Genomic DNA, 27,851 nt, shown 5'->3' with positions numbered 1-27,851 from the left:
ATCAATCATATGTTTGTTTCTAATAAGAATGAAATTGAGAATGAGTTGAACTGGTTCTTGTAAATGTATTAAAATGGTTTAAGATTTTAATTGTATTAATTATGCTTTTAAAATTAATAAAAATATATAATATTAATTTTTTGATGAGCCATTTGGTACGGATAGAAATAGAGTAATATAAAGTATTTTTGTCAATTTTAAAAATATAATCAATACAATTAAAATCTCAATTACCATTTCAATATGTATATAACTAATCTAAAAATAAGAATGAAATTGAGAATGAATTGAGCTAATCTTTGTGAATGTATTAAAATGGTTTAAAATTTTAAATGTATTGATTATGTTTTTAAAATTGATAAAAATATATCATATTAAAAATTTTTTGATGAGTCATTTGATACTATTAAAAACAGAGTAATATAATACGTTTTGTCAATTTCAAAAACATAATCAATACAATTAAAATCTCGATCACAATTTTAATATGCATACAACTAATCTAAAAAATAAGAATGAAACTGAGAATGAGTTGAGCTGGTTTTTGTGAATGTATTAAAATGTTAAGAATTTAATTATATTAATTATGTTTTTAAAATTGACAAAAGTATATCATATTAATTTCTTGATGAGTCATTTGATACTGATAGAAATAGAATAATTTGATGAGTTTTTGTCAATTTCAAAAACATAATCAATACCATTAAAATCTCGACCACTATTTCAATATATGTATACAACTAATCTAACAAATAAGAATAAAATTGAAAATGAGTTGAACTGGTCTTTTTGAACGTATTAAAAAAATTTAAGATTTTAGTTGTATTAATTATGTTTTTAAAATTGATAAAAATATATCATATTAATCTCTTGATGAGTCATTTGATACTAAAAGAAATAGAATAATATGATGCGTTTTTGTTAATTTTAAAAATATAATCAATATAATTAAAATTTCGACCACTATTTCAACATGCATACAACTAATCTAAAAATAAGAATGAAATTAAAAATGAGTTGAGCTGGTCTTTTTGAACGTATTAAAATATTTTAAGATTTTAGTTGTATTAATTATATTTTTAAAATTGACAAAAATATATCACATTAATCTTTTAATTAGTCAGTTAATATTGACAGAAACAGAGTAATATGATGCGTTTTTGTCAATTTTAAAAACATAATCAATACAATTAAAATCTCGACCACTATTTCAATTTGCATACAACTAATCTAAAAAATAAGAATGAAAGTTAGAATGAGTTGAGTTGGTTTTTATGACTATATTAAAATGGTTTAAGATTTTAATTGTATTAATTATGTTTTTAAAATTGACAAAAATATATCATATAAATCTCTCGATGAGTTATTTGACACTGATAGAAACAATAATATAATGCATTTTTGTCAATTTCAAAAACATAATCAATACCATTAAAATCTCGACCACTATTTCAATATGCATACAACTAATCTAAAAAATAAGAATGAAATTGAGAATGAGTTGAGTTGGTATTTGTGAATGGTATTAAAATGGTTTAAGGTTTTAATTGTATTAATTATGTTTTTAAAATTGACAAAAACATATCATATTACTCTTGTTGAGTCATTTGACACTGACAAAAACAGAGTTATATGATACTTTTTTGTTAATTTTAAAAACATAATCAATATAATTAAAATCTGAACCACTATTTTAATACGCATACAACTAATCTAAAAAATAAGAATGAAATTGAAAATGAATTGAGCTAGTCTTTTTAAATGTATTAAAATAGTTTAAAATTTTAGTTGTATTAATTATGTTTTTAAAATTGACAAAAATATATCATATTAATCTTTTGATGAGTCATTTGATACTGACAGAAACAGAGTAATTTGATGAATTTTTGTTAATTTCAAAAATATAATCGGTACAATTAAAATCTCGACTATTATTTTAATATGCATACAATTAATCTAAAAAATAAGAATGAAATTGAAAATGAACTGAGCAGGTCTTTTTGAGCGTATTAAAATAATTTAAGATTTTAGTTGTATTAATTATATTTTTAAAATTGACAAAAATATATCATATTAATCTCTTGATAAGTCATTTGATACTGATAGAAACAGAGTAATATGATGTGTTTTTATCAACTTTAAAAACATAATCAATATAATCAAAATCTCGACCACTATTTCAATATGCATACAACCAATCTAAAAAATAAGAATGAAATTGAAAATGAGTTGAGCTAGTCTTTTTGAACGTATTAATATACTTTAAGATTTTAGTTGTATTTTAAAATTGACAAAAATATATCATATTAATCTCTTGATGAGTCATTTGATACTGACAGAAATAGAATAATATGATGCATTTTTGTCAATTTTAAAAACATAATTAATACAATTAAAATCTCAACCACTATTTAAATTTGCATACAACTAATCTAAAAAATAAGAATGAAAGTGAGAATGAGTTGAGTTGGTCTTTCTGACTATATTAAAATGGATTAAGATTTTAATTGTATTAATTATGTTTTTAAAATTGACAAAAATATTTCATATAAATCTCTTGATGAGTTATTTAACACTGATAGAAACAGTAATATAATGCATTTTTGTCAATTTCAAAAACATAATCAATACCATTAAAATCTCGACCACTATTTCAATATGCATACAACTAATCTAAAAAATAGGAATGAAACTAGGAATTAGTTGAGCTGGTAAGATTTTAATTGTATTAATTATGTTTTTAAAATTGACAAAAACATATCAAATTACTCTTGATGAGTTATTTGACATTGACAGAAACAGAGTTATATGAGACGTTTTTGTTAATTTTAAAAACATAATCAATACAATTAAAATCTGAACCACTATTTTAATATGCATACAACTAATCTAAAAAAAATGAATTGTGCTGGTCTTTTTAAAAGTATTAAAATAGTTTAAGATTTTAGTTGTATTAATTATGTTTTTAAAATTGACAAAAATATATCATATTTATCTCTTGATGAGTCAATTGACATTGATAGAAATAGAGTAATATAATGCATTTTTGTCAATTTCAAAAATATAATCAATACAATTGAAATCTAGACCACTATTTCAATATGCATACAACTAATCTAAAAAATAAGAATGAAATTGAAAATGAGTTGAGTTGGTCCTTTTGAACGTATTAAAATAATTTAAGATTTTAGTTGTATTAATTATGTTTTTAAAATTGACAAAAATATATCATATTAATCTCTTGATGAATCATTTGATACTGATAGAAACAGAGTAACATGATGTGTTTTTGTCAATTTTAAAAACATAATCAATACAACTAAAATTTTGACCACTATTTCAATATGTATACAACTAATTTAAAAAATAAGAATGAAAGTGAGAATGAGCTGAGCTGGTTTTTGTGAATGTATTAAAATTGTTTAAGATTTTAATTGTATTAATTATATTTTTAAAATTTGACAAAAATATATCATATTAATCTCTTGATGAGTTATCTGATTCTGACAAAAAGCAGAATAATATAATACGTTTTTGTTAATTTTAAAAATATAATTAATATAATTAAAATTTTAACCATTATTTCAATATACATATAACTAATAATCTAAAAAATAAGAATGAAATTAAGAATGAGTTGAGTTGATCTTTTGTGAATATATTAAAAAAGTTTAAGATTTTAATATAATCAATACAACCAATCTAAAAATTATTATTTTTTTGACTTAATTCAATTGAGATTTGAGAATAAAAGACTAATTTTAATAATATATAAATTTGATTTTAATACACTACTAAAAAAATTTACTTACATCTAATTAATAATAATAATAATAATAATAATAATAATAATAATAATAATAATAACGTATAATCCTATGAAATTATTTACAATATTAAGACATCAAAACTAAATTATCATTTTAAAAAATTATAATATTTACATATAACGAAATATGTGGTAGCTATAGAGTAACAATCTGTTAACATATATAACTACTTCACTCTATTATCCAGGAGTGTTATGCAATTTAGTGATTAATTAACATGTTAATTAATATGAAAGTAATTAATTTGGTGATTAAATATTTGTATATAGCAAACATGTTGATCAATATCAAAGTTTGAAAGAAGCATCAGAAATTGAGAAATCTTACAGGTAATTTCAAGCAGCTCAGATGGAAAGAAGAAGGGCAACCGTCACAACAAACCAGAGTGCCTTCTCGAGCATTTGCACAGAGAAGACACGTATCATCATTTGGATCTTTGTCAGAATCAGAATCAGAATCAGATTCATCGTAAACAACCTTCTCTTTTCCTTTCCTGCTCGTTTCCACCCTCTGCTTCTGCTTGTTCGCGTCTTCCCTGCTATTCTTTCCCCTTTTATTACGATCGTTATTATTAGGGTTTGGGTCATGAGCTTCATCTTTTCTTTTTCTCTTCTTAGCATCTTTCCATGACAGAAGCTTCTCAAAATCATCATCCTTGATGGGAGTAAACTTGTAATTCTTCAAATAATAGATCCCTCTTCCTTTGCGCTCCTCATACTTCTTTTTCAAACACTCGTATGCAGCTATGATGCAATTGGTATAAGCTCTCCCTTTCAGATCATAGAAAACAGTTTCTTCATCTTTTTCATCAATCTCAATTTCCCAACCGGCGCGTAGTAACTTATTCGTCATTTCATCCAAAACATCGTCGTTCTCCTTCTTCTTCTTCTTCCTCCCCCTCTTCTTCGTCTTCCTCTTTTGGATTTTGCTGCTCTCACCGACATGAAAGTCTGCATCACCACTCTTTCTTGCTTGACCTGCTGCCTTCTTAGCCGCTGTAGTACTCTCTTCAGAAGCGTTGCCGTCACGGTTGGGCTGGTTATTACCCGTCACAGTCCTCCTGGCACGCAGATCATGACCTCCAACGATTAGGCTACGATTATCGTTAGGGTTAGGGTTGGCAGGTATTCCGTTGTCACCTTCAAGCACGCGTCGACGCACACGACAGTAACGGTTACGGTTACGGTTAGCTTGGGGTGTAACATCCCCCAAGAACACAGCCGAATCATCGTCAAAACTTGAGATTGATGAATCTTTCGGCATGGAAGAGCTATAGAGAGATCTTTCACAGAACCAGCACCCTAACTCTTAATTACTCACTCACTCACTCACACACAGTAGTAGTAGCTGGTGATGAAAACTAGCACAAAAAGAACAGAGAAAGAGAGAGAAATGATGAAAGTTGAGTATGAGATTTGATTGACACCGCAAGAGACTTTATAATATTTGAACCTCCATGATGGTTTTATTCTTAAAATAATGGTTTTCTACAAAACCATGTTCTGGAATCTGCTGGAGGAAGTAAAAGCAATTCAACCATTAGATTCGAAATAATTTATGAGCTAATTTGGATTAGATTTTTTTTCTAAAAATAATTATTTTAATTTTTTTTAAAAAGATAAAAAATATTTTTATGTTTGACTGTAATTAATATTATATTATTCAAATGTTTTTCTCTTCTCTTTTTGTACCTTTCTATATTATTAAAAACAATCTTCAATCATTTTAAAATATGTCGCTTTAAATGTATATTCAACTAATTATGTTTATACTAAAAATTCTACACCGGTATACAAAACAAACTTTTTTTTTAAAGAAAATTTGGTTAAATAATAAACTTTTTTTTTTTAAATAAAAATAATCGCATTCAACAAGTAATAAGCATTATATACAGAATCACATTTTTATATCCAGACATATGATTCTTATTTATATAATTTTTACATAAAATGAAAATTATAACTTTAAAAGAATTATATTTATTAATATTTTACTGTTACTAGAAAATTTTATCTTTTCAATAGAATATTTTATCTTACAAAATTATCACACCTAAATAAGTATAATAAACTCACATAATCAGTCAATAAAATATAAAGGAAAACACACAGCATACATAGAAAAGTACTGTTTCATTTTTAATTAGCTAATGTTAATTGAATCTTTAAAAATGAGTTAACATTTCTTCAATAATGAAGAATAGAGTATTTTTTAGTGTTTTTTTCCTCCTTCTTTTGCCTTGTCCTTTGGTTCCTAAGGGTGCCTTTAGCACTGTCTGGAGGAATATTACATTGTGGTGATGTGTATTAACTTAGCTTGACTTATATTTTTATTTTTTTCATTATTTTTTCTATTATCTCACTCTTTCTCATATTATTGTTTTTCTCATTTTTCTTTTGTTTTCTTTCTTTTTTTTTCATAAACAGTAAATGTAATGATATTTAGTGTCAGTATTAACTCTTTTATTCATATTTATTCTCTAAATTTTAATATGGCTATTATTTTAGCACTGAAATTATTTTTGTTATGAAATGAAATTCTGTTAATAGATCTCTTTACATAGCATAATTTGAAGTCACAAAATATAACATAATAGAGATGAATATGTATAATTTTGAGAGAGAAAAATAATTGCGTTATAGTGATGTGTTAGTTTGACTTATTTTTCAATTTTTCCATTATTTCTTCCATGGTCTCGCTCTCTTTCATATTAATTAGTTTTTTTATTTTTCTCTCGTTTTATTTTTTTATAAATAAAAATGCAATGATATTAGGTGTCAATGTTAATTCATTCATTCATATTTATTCTCTAAATTTTAATATGACTATTTTTTTAATACCGACATTGTTTTGTTTATGGATTGAAATTCTATTAATTTTGGAATCATTAAAAAAACATAGTATAATTTTGAATGTACAATAATTCAATTAAATAATAAATTCTTATCTCTTTGTTTCAAACACAATTTTATTACGTCTACACCCTTTATAATAAATACAATTTTGATGTAAATATTTTTTTTTAACAAACAAATATGTGTTTTTTTATTTTGTTAATTAAAAATAATTTAAATACACAATTGATTAGTAACAATTATATTTTTATATAGATGTAAAAAATATTTAATATATAAATAATATTTTTTTAGAATATAACTATTTCTGTGTTTTTTTTATCATTATAAGTTTTAGGAATAAAAATAAAATTTAATGACATAATACAAAAATTTATATGATTATGTTAATAAAAAACAATATAAAATAAATAAAAATAGAAAAAAATCTATACTAAAATTTTTAACATCTATAGTCATTCTTAATTAAGTAAATTTATAACATTCTTTGATGATTTATATTCTTAAAAGATTTGAGAATTTTATCATTTTAAATGATATGCAGATTAATATAAACAGAAAATTCTCCCTTCTTTTTGAATAAGTTTTTCCTCTTTGATAGATATTTAAAATTAAACAAATCTAAACATTTTTTTATTGTTTTATATATAAACACGGTAGTAAACCGAGTTATACATAATAAGGCTTATATAGTAAATAGGTTTTTAGATTATTAGATTTTGATCATAATATATGAAGGACTCACTTAGATGTATATAGAAAATTAATTATTAAATCGGTTATAGATATAAAATATATATTAAAATATAAGATATACGTTAAAAAATTAAATAATATATATATATATATATATATATATATATATATATATATATTATATGATAATTAATTTGGTTGCTTACTCTTTATACTAGTGTCCTTCATTCGGAGATATATAGTATATTTCAATTCCCTTATGATCTGACCTTTAAACAAGCAAGATATATAATGGATTAAATAATAACATGTAATAGAAGGCTTAAATTTAGCCACTATTTTACAATGTGATGAATCATACTAGTATAAGGTATAAACCAAAATTCGGTTTAATTTGACCCATAAAGTTACGTTTTTAAAACCTTTCACATAAAGGTTTTCGCTAGATTAAAAATAGAAAAGATCGTAATTAAAATTCTTACAATATTCTTAAGAGACCCTAGATTTTATGGAGAGATCGAGTACTACTTATTAAGAGAATAGGTAGTCTAACTATGCTTAAAAGAAGATAATATATATATTAGCTTTCTCTAATAATAATAGGGAAGGGATCAGGCACCCTTAAAAAATGGGGTAATAACGATGGTTAATAATGCTGATAATTATATTAACTATTACTAGTTTTTAATGTAATCTATCAAATATACTTTTATATGCCATATAATAATAATAACAGAGTAATGCTAGATAAGAGTAATACTAGATAATCATTTTTTTTAATCAATATCAATTATTTTTTTAAAAATTATTTTGTTTATTTTAAATTTAAATCACAAATCATAAACTCTTAATCCAAAATCTTAAATTATAAAATTAAATTCTAAAATTAACTAATAGTAACTAATTAAAAGTTAATTTTTATATTTCCTTGTATAATAATATATAAATAAATAAGAACACTTGATGATGATATTCCTATATTGAATGCTCTCATCAATTACTTTGACAAAAAATTACAATAAATGGTTTAAATCTTCATTCACTATTATTGTACTTTATTCAAGTAATTCATTTTTGTTTTATAAATTTTAGAGTATTTGAGTAATAAACATATAGTATACAATCAGTGAATCGAGTGGTTAAATAAAATAAATATACAGATTTACTTTTAGTTAAACATACTTAATCCCTTGTGCACTGTATAAAATCTATATTTACAACGTAAGGTCAAAATAGACTGCACACATAAAACTTAAGACATTTTGGAGAGAGACAAATTTTAAAGAATTTGTTGTATTGTGTTATGATGTGTTTCAGTAATTCAGTAACGAAGAATAGAGTGTTTTTTTATAAAATTTTCCCCTTCTTTTGCCCTTGATTCTTAAGAGTGTCTTTAGTATTGTCTTGAGGAATATTATATTGTGGTAATGTGTTAATTTAGCTTGACTTTTTTTTTTATTGTTTTTTCTATTGTCTCTCTTTTTTATTTTTTTAAAAAAATATTATAAAAAATCATTAGAGAGATTTAATTATTAAAAAGAATCGTTAATATAAAATATATTTAAAAAGATTTATTTTTATAATATTTAGAGAGAATGACTAAATCTTTTTTTAAAAAGACAAATATATTTTTAGGTGATCTTTTCATTTTTTTTATAAATATATTTTCTTTAAATTTTTATTATATTCAAATCTTTATTTACACGCCTATATCTATAACAATAATTTGTTATTAGTGAATTTTCTAATCTCTAATTCACCATTAGTTAGTCTTTTTATTCATATTTTTTCTTATTTGTTTATCTTTTTAAAAAGATTGCTTTTCTTGATCTTTGTATCTAACAACAATCTATCATCAGCAAATTTATCATAAATGCTTGTTCAATATGTTTTTAATTTATAGGATTGTTTATTTTAACTGATGATATACATATGCTTAGTGCCAAACGACATAGCTAAAACAACTAAAAATTAATATTCAAGAAGAGATGGAGATTACCTAATTCAATTGAAGCAATTGGTTTCTTGAATTTTTGTACTTGTTATGATATAGTGTCAAACACCATAACACTCTTGGATTAGATTTTTTTCATCATATCTGTAGATATAGATTGATATGATATTAGCCCTAATAGATCCAATTAATAGAAGTAGAATTTAGTTATGATACAAAATGCTATAAATAGGCTAATGATTGTAATTGCACATCAAATGAAATATGAAAAGTAATTTGAAAAGAAAATTCAACATAACATTATTAATAAAATATCTACGGCAATTAAAATTTAGTATTTCACTAAAGTTAAAGAAAACATTATTTACTGTCAAAGTTTATTAGCATTTTTCACTAAATAGTTAACTTCAAATCATAGTCACTAATTTATTCACATTTAAGACCAAGAACTTTGCTGTAAATTTTTGAACTAGTTGTGCAGTTATCATGTTTTACTCATAATTAGTATATTTTACAAATTGCTTAGCTTAAATTTTGGTTTAAAATATTTATTATTTTTAATACTATTAGAAATTTTCTAACTTATTAGTATAACAACTAGGTCTCAGAGACATAGATAAGATGAAAATAAAATAATCAATAAATAAGAGTGAAGAGCCATTTGATGATGAGCAGAATAGAATTTTATTAAACTTAAAATAAAATAATTAAGCTAACAATAGAAACATATACTATAATTGATAATTTGGGAAATTTTCTTATGTTGAAAGGTTTTTCATTTCCTAAATTTTAAAAACAAAATGATGAAGTTACAATCGACTATACATATCAGATAAAGTACATAATTATACAAATTTTATGAGTAAGACATTGTTTTCCAATTTAGATAAAAGATTATCTATATGAAGAACAACAAAATACAGAATGTGAGATTAAAAATTTTAAATTCTCTTAACATATATAATGTAGGACATAAGGATCTTTTAAAATACTAGCTGAATTTTGCTTTAGCTTCCGGTCAAGTGCCTATTTCAATTTGTAATCAAGGTGAACGGATAGTATACTCAATAAAATAAATTATTTATTTTTTACAATAGTAAAATGAAATTAAAATACAACATAGATAGGTCTTTAGTGATATCTTTCTCTGTTCATCGTAGTCAAATAAGTAAATCTAGGTTCTTCCATTCAATTCAAACAAATAATAAAACACAGAATCCATCAAACTTCATAACATAAAAAAGAAGTGAATAATTTTGGCAAAATTTACATAATGCACCTGAGAAAGTAAATTCGTGGAGAACTCAGAAATGGAGATAAATTTATCGGAAGAGTCCCACAGTGACAAAGACAGGAACAAAATCACCAAAATGTGGCAAAAGTATCTGTGCACAAGAAGATGAAGCCAATAGATCAGACCATAAATGAAGAAAATGTGCCGAGAAAGAGAAAGGGAAAGCAAAGTGACAACAGAGATTATGGAGGTGTGGAGAAAACATAGAGCAAATGACAAAACACAGAATTCATCAAACTTCATAACATAAAAAAAAGTTAATAATTTTGGTAAATTTTGCATGGTGCACCAGAGAAAGTGAATTTATGGAGAACTCGGAGATTGAGAGAAATTCATTGCAAGAGTCCCATTAGTGACAAAGACAGGAACAGAACCACCTAAATATGGCAAAAGTATATGTGCACAAAAAGATAAAGCCAATAGATCAAATCAAAAATGAAGAAGATATGCTGAAAAGGAAAAAGGAAAAAAGAAAAGTAAAGTGACAAGAAGATGTGCTGAAAAGGAGAAAAGAAAAACAAAATAACAATAAAGATGATGAAAGCGAGGAGAAAACATGGAACAAATATTAAAGAGAGGAGAAGAGACTAATTAATATGATAATTGTCATTTCAAATTTTGTTGGTCTTTCTTTAACTTAGCTTGACTTATCTTTTTATTTTTTTCATTATTTCTTCTATTGTTTTGCTCTCTGATATTAATATTTTCTTCTTTTTTTTCTTTCATTTTATTTTTTGATAAACAATAAATGTAATGGCATTTAATTTGGTGTCAATATTGACTCTCCATTTTACTTATTCTCTAAATTTTAATATGAATATTATTTCAACATTGAAACTGTTTTTGTTATGAATTGAAATTCTATTAATAGATATACATAACATAATTTTAAAGTCATTAAAAAACCATAGCATAATTTTAAATGTTCAATTCAATTAAATAATACATTCTTATTTCTTTGTTTCAAACACAATTTTACTATATCTATACCCTTTATAATATAATAAATATTATTTTGATAATTTTTTTAACAAATAAATATGTATTTTTTTTATTTTGTTAATTAAAAAATAATTTAAATATATAATTTATTAATAATAACTATATTTTATATAAATATCAAAAATATTTGTATGTATAAATAATATTTTTAAAATATAATTAATCATGTATTTTATTTTATCATCATAAAATTTTGGGATAAAAATAGTTTTATGATATAATACAAAAATTTATATGACTATAAATAAAAATAGAAAAAAATTTATGCTAAAATTCTTGACATATATAGTTATTCTTAATTTGGTAAATTTATAACGCTCTTTAATGATTTATATTTTTAAACTATTTGAGAATCTTATCATTTTAAATTATATATAGATTAATTTAAACATTTAATTTTGATGTACTATCAGTGTAAGGTAATTTCAGGGTTAAGTACTTTTTTCGTCTCTAAGGTTTGGGGTGAAAATCAAATTCATCCTCAATCTTTTTTTGTTATTAAAATCATCCTCAACCAGGGACGGATTTAGGAATCTAACAATAAAAGGGCCGAAAATTAAAATTTTGTATAATTAAATATAATGTCATATATTTGATAATAGATATAAAATATTTTATTAATTAATTTACTTTTGTAAGTATTTATGTGCAGCTGAGTTAAATTTTTGTTTTATATCATTATAAAATATGACATAAAATAAAATAAATTAATCTCGCTAATAATTTTGTTATGTAAATTTAAAATATACTAAAGTATTTTTATATAATAATAGAGGTAAAAAGTAATAAAAAATAATAAAAAAAGAAACAACTAAATTGCTAATTATAAAAAGAACAATATTATTATAAGGAAAAGTTTAGGGGTCAGCAACTTTATTAAATTCTGGCCAGCATATAACCAGTAAAAGAAAAGTAAATCATTGGATGAAATTTTACACTAATCTCACACCATTAAAATTATCTTTGATGGTTACTTGATGACTACAAATCACAAAAGTTGCTGGCCCCTAATACTCCTCTTATTATAAATAATATTAAAGTATTTTTTATATAATTATATTATAGATGTTAAAATTAATTTTAAAAAAATAAATATAAAAAGATTTCTAAATCAAATAAAAAATACAAATAATATAAATGTATGTAATAAAATTTAAACTCTAATACATAATGTAACACCCTACTATACATAGTCTTATGCTTAAGTCATAATTCAGAGATGGCAAGGTATTACGACCTCTAAAAATAAAAATTTAGTACGTATAGTAGTATGAATGATTGATTATAACTAGGAGCCTTTGTAGAAAAAAGGGGTAAACAAAAAAAATCGCAACTCGAAAGTGCAACACTCCGATCGATAACGTAACGAACAAGGATAAACCAACGCGAGAATATATATATACAAAGGAGTGTCAAAAACAGGAATATCAAGACTCAAAATCCGGCTGCGAAGATAACCGGTCCGAGCATAGCAATATATACATATGATAGAATAAGGAAAACCCCAAAGGAAACCCAAAGGGACACAAATACATAAAATCTACTCTCCAAAATCTCCTATAAGAGGAGTCGTCACAGTTTGTATTATTTAATGGAGATAAAAGTATCTAAGCAAAACATATAAACCAAAACATAATCCCCAAGAACAAAGGATCTTCGCTAATCCAGAAGTCTCCAGTAGGCCTCATCGAGAAACCTCACGTCCTGCATCTGAAAACCACAAAATCCGCATGGGTGAGAACCAGAGGTCCCCAGCATGGTAACAACTTCCACATATATAATACATAATAATAGAGGAAAGCCAAAGGCAATCCTAGAACTTCCTCCAGATAATATCAAAGCTTATAAACAAGCTAAACCATATGTGGCGACTGACTAAAGATTCTTCAGTCTAACTAATACTTCCCTTTCCAATTCCTTCACACCTCCCAACCACCAGCAGGAGTATAATGTAGCAAACACAGTTATATCAAACAAGGAATATACAAATAGGAACAATTAAGGTATTTAGACAATTAGCAAGTAATATGCAGTCAAGTAGGAAATCTCAAACAATTCATATAGTATGCATATGATGAATGCCTGTCCCTAGTGGCTAATGATATCATCTGTCGGTTATAGAGCCAACCCGACAAGTCCTGGTAGCTAACCATTGGACTGTCCCTCTGTCGCGCATCCCCAACTCGAGTTATACTCATCATAAATTTGTTCATAATCATGATCTATATCCATCACCTTCACTGGTGAATATTTACGGGGGCGAGCTCATCTGGGGCTTTCACAATGCCCGGCCACCCTTACGACATAGGGTCAAAAGAGCTTCGAGTCTCAACCTGGAGCACGTGGTGGCTAGCCACTGCTTCCTTTCAGGGAAACTCTTATCTCCAACAGTGGAAGTGCAACATTCACAATTCATTCAACAGCATATATGCATTTATACATAGCCATAATCATGGCTCCGCTGTAACACGGCAATAATCTAGCCATCCGCCTCACGGTTAAATCCATAACCATCCAATTTATCAACAATTACGGCCCTTCGGCCCATTGCATAATAAGCACTTCCACCACCATCCTCCGCATCTCACATAATCATCTTTGATCCTCATTGATTATTCATTTTTTCCTTGCTTCACTCGCAAGTTACCACATTCTCTAGCTCCTTTTCTCATTGCTAGGCATATCATAATGATTTAAGACATAAGGGGTGAGATCGGAGGCTTAGAAGTATGAAATTTGGCTTTTAAAACTCAAAAATCAACTTTGAAATGAAAACAGGGCCCGCGTACGCGCACGCGTGAATGGCCACAAAACTCATCGATGCGTATGCGTCATGCACGCTAACGCGTGGATTGAAAAATACCCAAGCGACGCGCACGCGTCCGCCACGCGTACGCGTGGGTGCTCTCGTGCCCCAGGCACAAAACTGGCACGGTTCAGGCACAACCCTCTGGAAAATAGCTGGGCATTAGGTGCAGCACATCGGCGCGCCCACGCACATCACGTGCACGCGTGGATGGTGCTTTTCTAGAAGAACGGCGCGTATGCGCCAAGTGCGCCTACGCGCGGGGGGTCATTCTGCTAAAAATTTTCTAAGTTAAAATATGCAGAATTCACATATTCAACCCCAATCTTCCAACGGACATAACTTTCTCATTTTAAATCATTTTTCACCCGTTCTTCAAACGGCATGGACATCCCGGATCCAATTTCATTTCTAAATAGATTTGGCACAAAACAGAGATCCGTAGCCCAAGTTATGTCCCATCAAAGAATGCCCAAAACCATGTTTTTCATACAAAACCACAAAGTGCCATTTTCAAAACAAGCCATTTTCAACTCTTTTCAAAATCAATCAAAACATGCCAATTTCATCCCTTTTCTTTGAAATCAGTCAAAACATACCAAAGTCAACATCAAGCCTCCTCAACTCACATATTGACACTTTACCACAATTCACCACAATCACTATCCCATCATTTTAACCCACTTCACCCAAGTGGCTCAAACTCAAACACATTAACATATCATATACTCTTCCTCATGCCAATTTTCAACAACACCAATTTCAATTAACCATCATTGTACATAATCAATATCATACTCACCATCAACATGGTTTCACCCACAATTCAACCATAATCAATCATCAAGCATATATCACAACATGCATATTTCTCATACATCATACCATCAAGGCATCAATAATCATCATCACATATATGACCACATCATATATATCAACCATTCAACAATATCAACAATTCAATGCCTATCTTGGGGCCTCTAGCCTAAGTATTTCCTACCACATTACGTATTAGATACGAGAAACCGAAACCATACCTTAGCCAATTTCCCAAACTCAACCGGAGCACTTCTAAACCACTTTTCCTCAAGCTCTCAAGGCCTCAACACCTCCAAGAACAGATTTTTCACCACCAAATCCCTTTTCAAGCTTTTCAATATCACCAATCAAGCTTCAATATTCACATATACACAACCTAAGCCACAACCATCCTACCCATACACAATATCTCGATATCCAAACATCATAGAACAACAAATTATACTAGAGTTGAGAATCTTACCACACCCAAGGTCCAAGGAGACAAGATTAACCTTCTCCTTCAAGAGAGTTGGGTCCTATAACATCAAAGAGCCCAAAATCTCAACATTTTTGCTCATGCAATTCGAAAACAAGGCTGGAAATTTGAAGAGCAAAACTTGGCTTATCTCAAGATTGATTGTATGGGTTTTGTAGAGCTCTCCGCGGTGAACGCGTGGCCGCAAATGGTGCGACAATCAGAGCTCTAGATCAAAAGTTATGGTGGTTTGAAGATCAACCAAGGGAGAGAACTTGAGAGAGTGTTCTTCCCTTCCTCTCCACCATTTCAGCGTGTGTGTGTGTTTAATGAGGAGAGAGAGTGCTGAAAACTAGGGTTTTGGTTTAGTTTAGTTGGGTCAAGGGCCCACTTTGGGTCCGGTTGGCCCGGTTTGGCCCGTTCGTTCCAATCTTGGTCCGAATTCTATAAAATTGGTACCGAAATTCTTGTCTCAATCTCCTCTATCATATTAAGTCATAAAAATCACATTTTGGGCTTTCTAAAATAAATTCTCATTTATGGGTTAATTAGCCGTTAATTAACCGGGTTTTACACATAAAGAATATTAACTTTATTTATTATTATTATGCTATTAAATTTTATTCTATATAATACATCTATTATAATAATATATAATGAGTTTAAAATTTGTTGGGGGGGGCCAAGGCCACCACTTGCCCCCCCTTGAGTCCGTCCATGTTCTCAACGTTACAAAAACGTTATAAAATCATCTTTTTGTCCAGGAACAACATTTTTTGGATGATTTTACCTTTAAATAAAAAAAAAGCTTCAAAAGTTGGGTTCCACCAATCACCAGATCCATCCCTCTTTCCACGCCATACTCCCTCACCTCCTTCAGAAGCCGCAAGCTCTTCCTTTAACTGCGGCACCTCATGCTATGGTTACCTTCTATGCCACGACGACGACGTAGGTTCCAGCTCCGCCGCAATTTCGACAGGGAAAATCGGCCATAGCAGAAAGTAGAGAAGCTCGCGGATCTTCTGAATGAGGCGGAGGCATAATGGTGAAAAACGGCATCACCAACCATTTACTCCCTCTATCCTCTTCCTCTAACCACATAATCCTCAACCTCTCCGAGTCCCAATTCCTCCAACCCGATTCAGTTTATCGGATGCTTCGAACCCCCAATCGTTCCTCCTGCTTCAACTGTAGACCCCATCTGAAACGGCACACAGAAAGTGGAAGAAGTGTATGAGTGGGTGAAAATCCTTATCTTTGGTGCTTGTTCAAGTGGTGGTATTTGGCTGTTTTAGAGGATTTTAGGTTCATCTTCGTACCTCCTTTTTCGTTCTTTCTTTTTTTTGAAGAACATAAACATCATTTTTTTAATTTATGTGGTTGCTGATTTTGAATTTGAAGCTGCGATTGATAATTGTTGAATTTTTGTTAAATATAAAATTTCTAGGGATTTATTTTGTGGATGTTGCTATTGATTTTTGTGGTTGTTGTTGTTGCTGAATTTGCAATTGTGAATTTGCTCAATTTATTGTTTGCTGAATTTGGTTGTTGTTGTTGCTGAAAGAGGGAAGAAGAATTGGAATTTTTTGGGTGGGAGAGGAGGAGGAAGGGGGAATTCAAAGAGAGTAGGAGGAAGGGGATGGAAAAGAAAGAGGGAAGAGAGATCAGGGATGAGGGTGGGGTACTAGGGTGTGGGGTGGGGGTGTTTTTATTTTTTTTAATATTATTTTTATTAATTATTAAGGGTAATTTGGTCAAAAAATAAAATTGAAGTAGAAAAAGACGATTTTATAACGTTTTGTAACGTTGAGGATGATTTTAATAACAAAAAAAGGTCGGGGACAAATTTGATTTTCACCCAAAACATTAGGGACGAAAAAATACTTAACCCATAGTTTTACATGTGTATCCAATAATTACGTAATACCATATTAGCAAAAATAACTACCTTTCACATTGACCATGTAAATAGTCATCCAAAAGAACAGATGTGATTGCACGACTGTGTACAATTATTTGACATTGTCAGCGTAACAAAATTAAACTCTTAATCTGAATAGAAAATTCTCCCTTCCATTTTAATAAATTTTTTCTCTTTGATAGATATCCAAAACTAAATAAATCTAAAAATTTTTTATTTCTTTGTGGGAGAAGATTTCATTAGGTGCTGAAGCTACGTGTCAGCGTAGAAGGAGCAACACGTGGAGGAGTGAGACATCGAAAAAGTTATGAAAGTAAAATATGGGTCCTATTATTTGTCTCTTACTAATGTTATAATTGGAGTTTAATTATTTTAGAAATAACTTTATTTAATCAATTTTAAGTACTACGATAATATGAATTATTTTTGAGGGTCATATGTGTCAAAAAAGAATTAAAATCTATAAAAAAATCAATTATTGACACTATTTTAACTATGAAAATACGTCAAGAAATTAAAAAAATAGTATTTTAACATATAAGTAATTATGAAAAAAAATTAATCTTATGTTAATAATTATTGACAATAAAAAATAATTGGTTACAAAAATTTGAGAATATATTTTTTGTGATACTTATTAACCATAAAAATACTATTTATTTTGATATTTATTGACCATAAAAAATACTCAACAAAATTTTTTTATAATTATATATTGTCTTGTTCTCCTTCATATTAATGGTTTATCCTTTTTTTCTTGTTTTATTTGATGATCCTGATACTATCAACCTTATAAAGGTGAATGTATATAATTGAGGATGAAAAGTAGTTGCATTGTGGTGATATATTAGCTTGACTTATCCTTTTAGTTTTTTCATTATTTTTTCTATTATTTTGTTCTCTTTCATATTAATGGTTTTTTTATCTCTTATTTTATTTGATGATCCTGATACTATTAGCCTGATAGAGGCGAATATATATGTACAATTGAGTATGAGAAATGATTGCGTTGTGGTGATTTGTTAGCTTAACTTATCCACTCAGTTTTTACCTTATTTTTTTCATTGTCTTGTTCTCTCTCGTATTAATAGTTTTCAACTTTTTCTCTTATTTTATTTAATAATCCTGATACTATCAGCCTAATAGAAGTGAATGTATATAATTGAAGGTGACAAATGGTTGCTTCGTAGTGATGTGTTAGCTTGACTTATCCTTTCAATTTTTTGTAATTTTTTTCATTGTCTTATTCTCTTTCATATTAATGGTTTTTTTCTTTTTTTTCTTGTTTTATTTGATGGTCCTGATACTATCAGTCTTATAAAGGGAATGTGTATAATTAAGGGTGACAAGTGTAAATCTCATTAAATTAGTAAATAGTTAGTCAATAAATTAAATTCTAATAAAAAAAATTAGAAATGTGAATTTTATATTAAATTAGGATAGAGCTCATTAAAACAAAAATTTTAATATTAATTTTAAAGAATTTGATCCCAAAATTAGACCGAAAAGGCCGAACCGATCAAATCGAACCCAAAATGGGACCAAGGCCCAACCCATAACCGATTAACCAAATGAGCTTCTGCTCATTTCATCCCAAACCAAGGAAACACGTTCCTGGAAAGGGAGATCAAGGAATAAGGGTTCCAAACCCTTGAATCCATTCCAAACCTCCATAATTTCTCACTCCGAGCTCCGATTGTCGCACTGTTTGCGGCCAGGCGACCACTGCGTCGAGCTCTACAATTCTATTGGAACAATTTTATAGGTAAGATACTCTATCATCCCAATTTTTTTACCCCTTAAATTTCAAATAACTTGAATACCCATGTTGAGATTTTGTTGAATTTGTTATTTTAGGTTCGATCTAGCTTGTGAGGATTAGTGGACTTAGTTTGTTTGGTTCGTGGATACAATAAGAATCACTAATCCTAGTCAATTTCTTGGATTTAGTGTGTTGGGTATTGAAATTGAGTATGTATGTGTGATATATGTGAATTAGGCTTGTATATGTGTATGTTGGAGCTTGTTTGAGTACATTGGAGACTTGGTGGAGTTTGGGAGACCTTGCCTTGGAGATTTTGAACATTGAGGGTTGTGTTTGGTGTCTTGGTGATGTCTCAAAAAATACGTGAAAATCGGCCAAGGTATAGTTTAGGTTTCACGTATATAATATATAATGTTCTATGAAGACTTAGGCTAATTGACTATAAGATAGGTATGCATGTATGAGCATGTAAATTGATTAGTATTTAATGATAAATATTGAGTTTTGGTTTAATTGTTGATGTTGGAATTGGAATGCTAGTTGATGACTTATTGGTGCTTGTAAAGTGGGAAAAGGAATGAATATGAGTTGTGGTGGTATGTTGGTGTATGTTGTGACTAAGGTCAGGAAATTTAGGAATAAGATTACGTACATATTGATGTATAATTGATTGAAGCAGGTTGTGGATGACTTTGGTAACATAAATGGTATGTGGCTATGTTAAATATATGTAATGAAAGTATGAATTGAGTTTGGTTTAATGAAAATTGAGGTTTGAAGCTTTTTGTGTAAAATTGATTTTTGGCCGAAATTCGGCGAAGCATAACTTGGCTTCCAAATACCCAAATGATTTCAAGTTATTTTTATATGAAAATTGGGTTCGTGAAGCTTATGCTATTTGAAGAACGGATGAAAAATAATTTAAAACAAAAAAGTTATGCACATCGGAAGTTTGGAGGGTAAAACTGAAAATTCTGTAGCATTAAGCATTTTGCTGATTCTGCAAAGCTTGCGTACGCAACCACTGCACGCGACACGACCAAACTCTTCGGGTTTGGCTGCTTGCATATGCGAGCAGTGTGTTTGTGTACGCGAACATTGATTTTTAAGGGGTTGCGTACGCAACCACCTGCACGCGACGCGACCAACCTCTTCGGGTTGGGATACTCACGTACGCGAGCATGATTTTTCGCACGCCCACGCGTACGCATGGCACCTGTTTCAGCAAAAATAGACTTTGTATTTTTAAGGCAAATTTCAAACTTCTAAATCTTTATTTTCATCCTTTTAGCCTCAAATCATAGTATTAGCTCTAGTAGTAAGATGGAGATAGGGAATTGAGGTAACTTGGGGGTGAAGTAAAGTAGAAAAAATGATGAAGTAAATATAGAAATAAGTATATTTGGAGTGTATATATATGATACCATGGCTTATATGATATGATTATGAATATTATTTGGCATTATACACTCAATTGATTTGAGATACGAGTTTGGTAAAGTACTGTGGCTTGTCACCATGTATTCCACGTCGAGACTCAATACTCTGTTGACCCTATGACGTAAGATGTGACCGAGCACTCTAAATTTTCGGGAAGGTTGACCCCCATTGAGCAATTTTATATATTTGAGAAAAAGCTATGCATAGACTCTTGGGAATGTTCGTCGGGGGACAGTCTAGGGTTTAGCAACTTGTCAGGTTGGCTTGACAACCGAAAGATAAGTCTCATCAGCCATAGGATAGGCATTCATCATGTGCATTATGTTTGCTTTGTTTGCTATGCATTATTTGGAAATGCCTAACTGAATATATTATGTTATTTGCTATATCTGTTACTTGCACTACTTGTCTCCTACCTGCGCTTGCAATTTTCTGTTTGTCTGTCATTATGAATTCACCGGGGATGGAGGAACGGAGAAAAGATGAAAGGGGCTTAGTAATAAGTTTAAGTTTAAGCTAGACTTAGAGCTCCTTAGATAACCACCCTTTTTATGGTTTCTGTTTAGTATTTTAATCTTTATAATCTGAGTGTCGGCGTTCTAGGATTGCCTCTGGTATTTTCCAGGACCTTATATACTATGTGCGTGGTATCTTTACCATGCTGAGAACCTCCGGTTCACACCCCATACTATGTTGTTATTTTTCAGATGCAGGTCGAGAGGCACCTCGCAAGACGTCTGAACTTCTGAAGCGAAGTAGTTTCTGGGTTTTATTTTGATGTACAGTTATGTATATATGTACTTAACTTTATCTTTGAATAACTTGTTTATTTTACTCCTCTTAGAGGTTTATGGAGAGTTAGGATTTTTGGCTATGTATTTTGGATTTTGGGATATATATATATATATATATATATATATATATATATATGTAAATATTCTCCGGCTAGCCTTAGCTTTGCAGGCTAAGTTAGAAGCTTGTTATTTTGTACTTTTGGCCCTCTATTCCCACTTTCTGTTTAGTTATACCTATCGTTTTAATATTTTTTTGCACGCAAGTTATCTCGTTTCCTGAGTGTTGCGCTTTTTATTTTGTGAATTTTGTTTCACCTGTTTTTCAAGGCTCCTATTGTATATATTCTTTCTGCTATTATATGTATATATTTTATTTTAGCGGTCGTAATATCACACCACCTCTGTGTTACGGCTTAAGCGTAAAGCTTTGTGTAGTAAGGCTGTTTATGGTTTGGTTAATCTAAAAACCAAACCAGTTTTTTGGTTAACCAAAAATATAGTATTGGCTATTAACCAAATTGGTTTTACATTATAAAATTGGTTATTAACCGGTTAGTAAAATTCAAAATCGGTTTTTAAAATAAAAGCCGGTTTTTACACCAAAAAACTGGTTTTTATACCAAAAAATTGATTTTTACACCTAAAAACTATTTTTTACACACAAGACCCAAATTTTTACCTTTTTTTAATTGATTTTTTTAATCTAAAAATTATTTTTTTTTCTTTCTAAATAATACAAGTAACATTTGTAAATAATAAAATCCCTTCCATTATAAATAGTAATTACTTTTCTAAACTTTAAGTGGCAACACTTATCACATACACCAAAAATAAAGAAGGTATAAGGCACATTAGGATCAAACCCTTCATTCCCAATGGCACTTTAAAAGGCCTCTTCAATGATAAAAAATTTCTCCTAAGCCAAAGAAACCATGCAAAATTCCAACAGCATCCCAAAATTATACAAGAAATTCACTGTGAATATAATCCCATTGAGACTAAAAATTGACATTCCAACTGCTATAATTGTTGACACCAATATCTCCATCTAAAAATGACATTGCAACTGCTATAAGTTATGCCTCAAACAAACCAACATAAACATAAGCATAAACATAAGCAAGTTTAATCATATATGAAAAAGCAAGTCTAATATCTTTACCACGTAAGTGTTTAGAACATAACTAAAGAAAACATAAACACTCAAGACTTTCTAGTCATCTTCAAGCGCAATTGAACCTGGACCCACTGAACAAGTAATGTCCTCTGATAAAATCAAATCTGCACAAAAAAACTATAATTATAAATTTAAAAAAGTTATAAAGACTAACAGAATAATTTAATTAATTTTATTCATCATTTGAATCTACATAATTAATTTTATTCAATTTACCTTGCTCGACCTTTTCAAACTCTTCAAATTTTTCAGGTGCAAGAAAAGAGAAAAAGTCTCATTTAAGTCAATCTTCGGTACATACAAGGGCTTCTACCATCTTAGGAGTCAATGAGCTATGATATTGATCGATGATTCTTTCTCCCATACTAAAAGCAGACTCGGAAGCTACTGTTGAAACTGGTATAGCCAATATGTCCCGTGCCATATTTGCTAGGATGGAAAACCGATTTGAGTTAGCCTTCCATCATCCTAGAATATCCAAAGGCTTATCATCTGGCTCACAGTCTTCATTCAAATAACGATCAAGCTCAGATTTAAGATTGGATTTGCGACCGGTTGATCGACGATATAACCCCATATCATAAAAGTCTTTGGCTTTATCACTTGCACTCAGTTGGGATAGGGTATCATCTTGGTTTCCTTCATCTGCACCTTGATATAAATTGTAAAGTGAATGAAGACAACTTTGTCTTCAATTCACCTCCCACTTCTCCACCAAAAGAATTAACTAGGCACCACTCAACATAATCTAACTTATGGCAGGGATCTAGAACCACGGCAATTAACAACAACATGTTAATAGTATTTGCATTTCTCCAGTACTTGTTGTATTTTGCTTTCATCTTACTTGCCATAAGACTTATGCTCAAATCATCATCATCATGATATTATTGAATCCTCATTTCAAGAGCAAACACTTCTTTAATGTATAAGTTACTAGTTAGCATAATCCCAATTTTAAATTAAGGTACCCTCTTCCCTTGTTTAATTCTTCAACAAATTTTTTGTTTTGCATCTCTAATAGCTCAAATGCCTTCTGATGCTTTAAGGCTGCTACTAACATTAAGTATGTAAAGTTCCATCGTGTTTCAACATCTAGGCAAACAAGAGTCTTATGTAGAATATTCTCTTGTGCAATACAGCCTTAAACCTAGTTAATCTTGAATTTGAAAATCTGACATACTTCACAGCATTTCAAATTTTGGCGACCGAATCATCAATCTCCTTCAATCCATCCTTCACAATCAGGTTTAAAATATGCGCACAACACCGCATATGGAGCTACTCTCCATTCAAAACTGAACTCTTCCAAGAATTGAGTCTTCTTTGTAAATACATAATTCCTACATCGTTAGACGATGCATTATCAACTGTCAAACTCAAGATCTTGTTCAACTTCTAGCTATTCAAGCAAGCTTCAATATTTTGAGCCATAATCTCTTCTGTGTGGCCGGTGACTTGGCAAAAATTTAGTATTTTCTTTTGTAACTTCTAGTCCACATCGATGAAATGAGAAGTCAAACACATAAACGCCGTATTCTGACAGAAACTCCAGTTATTAGTTGTAAGACAAACTCTTCCTCCGTATTTGAAAAAATATTTTTGAAGTTGAACCTTCTTTGTTTTATGGAGCAGCAAGATATCACGTGCCAATGTTAATGTGAAAGAGTATTGAATCCTAGTTGCAAGGCCGCCGAATATTCTTTAAAACCTTGACTTTCTACGAATCGAAAAGGAAGCTACTCGCGAACAAACATTGATATCAACTTTTTTCAAGCATATTCTGCATCAAACCTACCCACTTGTGCTTCTGGGCTAGGCGATGTGCCTGTTTTCTGTCGTTTGCCTGTTTTCTCTTGTTTTATTTTTTCATAATCAATAAATTCAACGACACTTAGTGTTAGTGTTAACTCATTCATTCATATTTGTTCTTTAAATTTTAATATGACTATTATTTCAACACCTAAATTATTTTGATTATAGATTGAAATTCTATTAATTTTGAAGTCATTAAAAAATATTATAATTTTAAATGTATAATTCAATTAAATAATAAATCCTTGTCTCCTTATTTTAAACACAATTTTACTAAGTCTACATCCGTTATATTTTTGTGATGTGTTAGCTTGATTTATCCTTTTAATTTTTCCATTATTTTCTCTATTGTCTCACTCTCTTTTATATTAATGGCTTTCTCTTTTTTCTTTTATTTTATTTTTTCATAAGCAATAAATACAATGACATTTAGTATTAGTGTTAACTCATTTATTCATACTTGTTCTCTAAATTTTAATACGACTATTATTTCAACACCGAAATTGTTTTGGTTATAGATTGAAATTCTATTAATTCAAAATTCACTAATTAAAAAAAATATAGTATAATTTTGAATGTACAATTCAATTAAATAATAAACCCTTATCTTTTTATTTCAAAGACAATTTCGCTATGTGTACATCTTTTATAATAAATACTACTTTGATATAAATATTTTTTAACAAATAAATATGTGTTTCTTTTATTTGTTAATTAAAAAATAATTTAAATACACAATTGATTAATAAGAACTGTAGTTTTATATAAATTTTAAAAGTATAATTATTTATGTGTCTGTTTTTATCATTATAAGCTTTTGGGATAAGAATAAAGTTTTATGACATAATAAAAAAAAATTGTATGAATATATTTATAAAAAAAATCAGTATAAAATAAATAAAAATAAAAAAATTCTATGCCAAAATTCTTGACATCTATAATCATTCTTACTTAGGTAAATTTATAAAACCCTTTGATGATTTAATTCTTAAAAGATTTTAGAATCTTATTATCATTTTAAATGATATACAAATTAATATGAATAAAAAATTCTCCCATCCATTTTATAGAATTTGTAAAACAAGACTTTATCAACGTAAAAATAAACATTATAAGAGAAGGTGGTAGTAAAAGATATTGTGTATTTACAACGCAAAATAAAAGCAAATTGTACACATAAAACTTAAGATATATTACAGAAAAACGAATTTAGAAGAGTTATTTGAATTGTGTTGTATGTGATATGTGTTTAAGTAGTAATAAAGAATATAATGTTTTTATAGAGTTTTATAAATTTGGGTGTGTTTGAGTAATGAACAGAATATAGTGCTTTTATAGAGTTTTATAATGCTAGTAGTATTGAACAATTTTTTTTCAGTTTTTATTTTTTATTCATTAAAAATTTTTAAAATAAAAAAGTTAATTTTTTGTTTAAAAAAATTTATAATTAAACTTATGTACTCTTTATATACTCATTATGTTATATATTCCTATTATAATTAATTATTATCAACATTAAACTATATGCATACAATTAATCTAAAAAATTACTTTATGACTTAATTCAATGGATATTTGAGAATAAAAGACTAATTTTAACAATATATAAATTTGATTTTAATACACTACTAAAAAAATTTACTTACATCTAATTAATAATAATAATAATAATAATAATAATAATAATAATAATAATAATAACAACAACAACGTATAATCCTATGAAATTATTTACAATATTAAGACATCGAAATTAAATTATCATTTTAAAAAGTTATAATATTTACATATAACGAAATATGTGGTAGCTATAGAGTAACAAGGCTGTTAACATATATAACTACTTCACTCTATTATCCATGACAGTGTTATGCAATTTAGTGATTAATTATTCGTATATATAGTTAACATGTTAATTAATAGGAAAGTAACTAATTTGGTGATTGAATATTTGTATATAGCAAACATGTTGATCAAAATCAAAGTTTGAAAGAAGCATGAGAAATTGAGAAATCTTACAAATAATTTCAAGCAGCTCAGATGGAAAGAAGAAGGACAACTATCGCAATAAATCAGAGTGCCTTCTCGACCATTTGTACAGAGAAGACACGTGTCATCATTTGGATCCTCATCAGAATCAAAATCCGAATCAAAATCATCGTAAACAACCTTCTCTTTTCCTTTCCTGCTCGTTTCCACCGTCTGCTTCTGCTTCTTCTTGTTCGCATCTTTCCTGCTATTTTCCCCGTCTTTTTATTATGATAATTAGTGTTAGGGTTTGGTTCATGAGCTTCATCTTTTCTTTTCCTCTTCTTAGTGTCTTTCCATGATAGAAGCTTCTCGAAATCATCATCCTTGACAGGCCTAAACTTGAAATTCTTCAAATAATATATCCCTCTTCCTTTGCGTTCCTCATACTTCTTTTTCAAACACTCGTACGCAACTATGATGCAATTGGTATAAGCTCTCCCCTTCAGATCATAGGAAACAGTTTCCTCATCTCTTTCATCAATTCCAATTTCTCAACCGGTGCGTAGCAACTTATTCGTCATTTCATCCAAAACATCGTCGTTCTCCTTCTTCTTCTTCTTCCTCCCCCTCTTCCTCGTCTTCCTCTTTTGGCTTTTGCTGCTCTCGCCGACATGAAAGTTTGTATCAGCACTCTTTCTTACTTGACCTGCTACCTTTTTAGCCGCTGTAGTACTCTCTTCAGAAGCGTTGTCGTCATGGTTGGGCTGGTTATTACTCGTCATTGTCCTCCTGGCACGCAGATCATGACCTCCAACGTTACAGTTACCGTTACCGTTAGGGTTAAGGTTGGCTGGTATTCCGTTGTCACCTTCATCACCTTTGCACACGCATCGACGTATAGGATGGTAACGGTTACGGTTACGGTTACGGTTATGGTTACCATCTTGGGGTGTAACATCCCCAAGAACACAACCGAATCATCGTCAGAGTTCGAGATTGATGAATCTTTCGGCATAGAAGAGCTATTGAGAGATCTTCCACAAAATCAGAATCCTAGCTCTTAATTACTCACTCACTCACACACAGAAGTAGTAGCTGGTGATAAAAACTGGCACAAAAAAAAAGAGAGAGAAATGATAAAATTTGAGTATGAGATTTGATTGACACTGCAAGAGAATTTATAATACTAGGGTTTGAACCTTAAAGATGATTTTATTCTTAAAATAATGATTTTCTACAAAACCATGTTCTTGAA

General features: G+C 29.0%; 1 protein-coding gene across 1 annotated transcript; it reads right to left on the bottom strand.

The window, feature by feature from the left end:
- Window positions 1-23,273: 23,273 nt before the first annotated feature.
- On the bottom strand, window positions 23,274-27,378 carry LOC130933787 (uncharacterized). The gene is made up of 3 exons (XM_057863400.1): window positions 27,153-27,378; window positions 26,725-26,874; window positions 23,274-23,455 (listed from the first exon to the last, which is right to left on the bottom strand). The coding sequence occupies exons 1-3, from the start codon at window positions 27,376-27,378 to the stop codon at window positions 23,274-23,276; spliced, it is 558 nt and encodes a 185-aa protein (XP_057719383.1).
- Window positions 27,379-27,851: the final 473 nt, after the last annotated feature.

The sequence above is a fragment of the Arachis stenosperma genome, chromosome 6, assembly GCF_014773155.1.
Source record: "Arachis stenosperma cultivar V10309 chromosome 6, arast.V10309.gnm1.PFL2, whole genome shotgun sequence".
Taxonomy (NCBI): Eukaryota; Viridiplantae; Streptophyta; class Magnoliopsida; order Fabales; family Fabaceae; genus Arachis; species Arachis stenosperma.
The sequence above is the reverse complement of the archived record's forward strand: the minus strand, read 5'-3'. Positions and strand labels throughout refer to the sequence as shown.

Bases quoted from the DNA above. Each gene is read 5' to 3' on its own strand.
- LOC130933787 (XM_057863400.1), bottom strand. From the start codon at position 27,378: ATGACGAGTAATAACCAGCCCAACCATGACGACAACGCTTCTGAAGAG. The intron at 26,875-27,152 runs GTTGAGAAATTG...CATAATAAAAAG, and splicing joins GAATAAGTTGCTACGCACCG to ACGGGGAAAATAGCAGGAAA. The intron at 23,456-26,724 runs GTACAAATGGTC...ATCAAGGTGCAG, and splicing joins TGATGACACGTGTCTTCTCT to ATGAAGGAAACCAAGATGAT.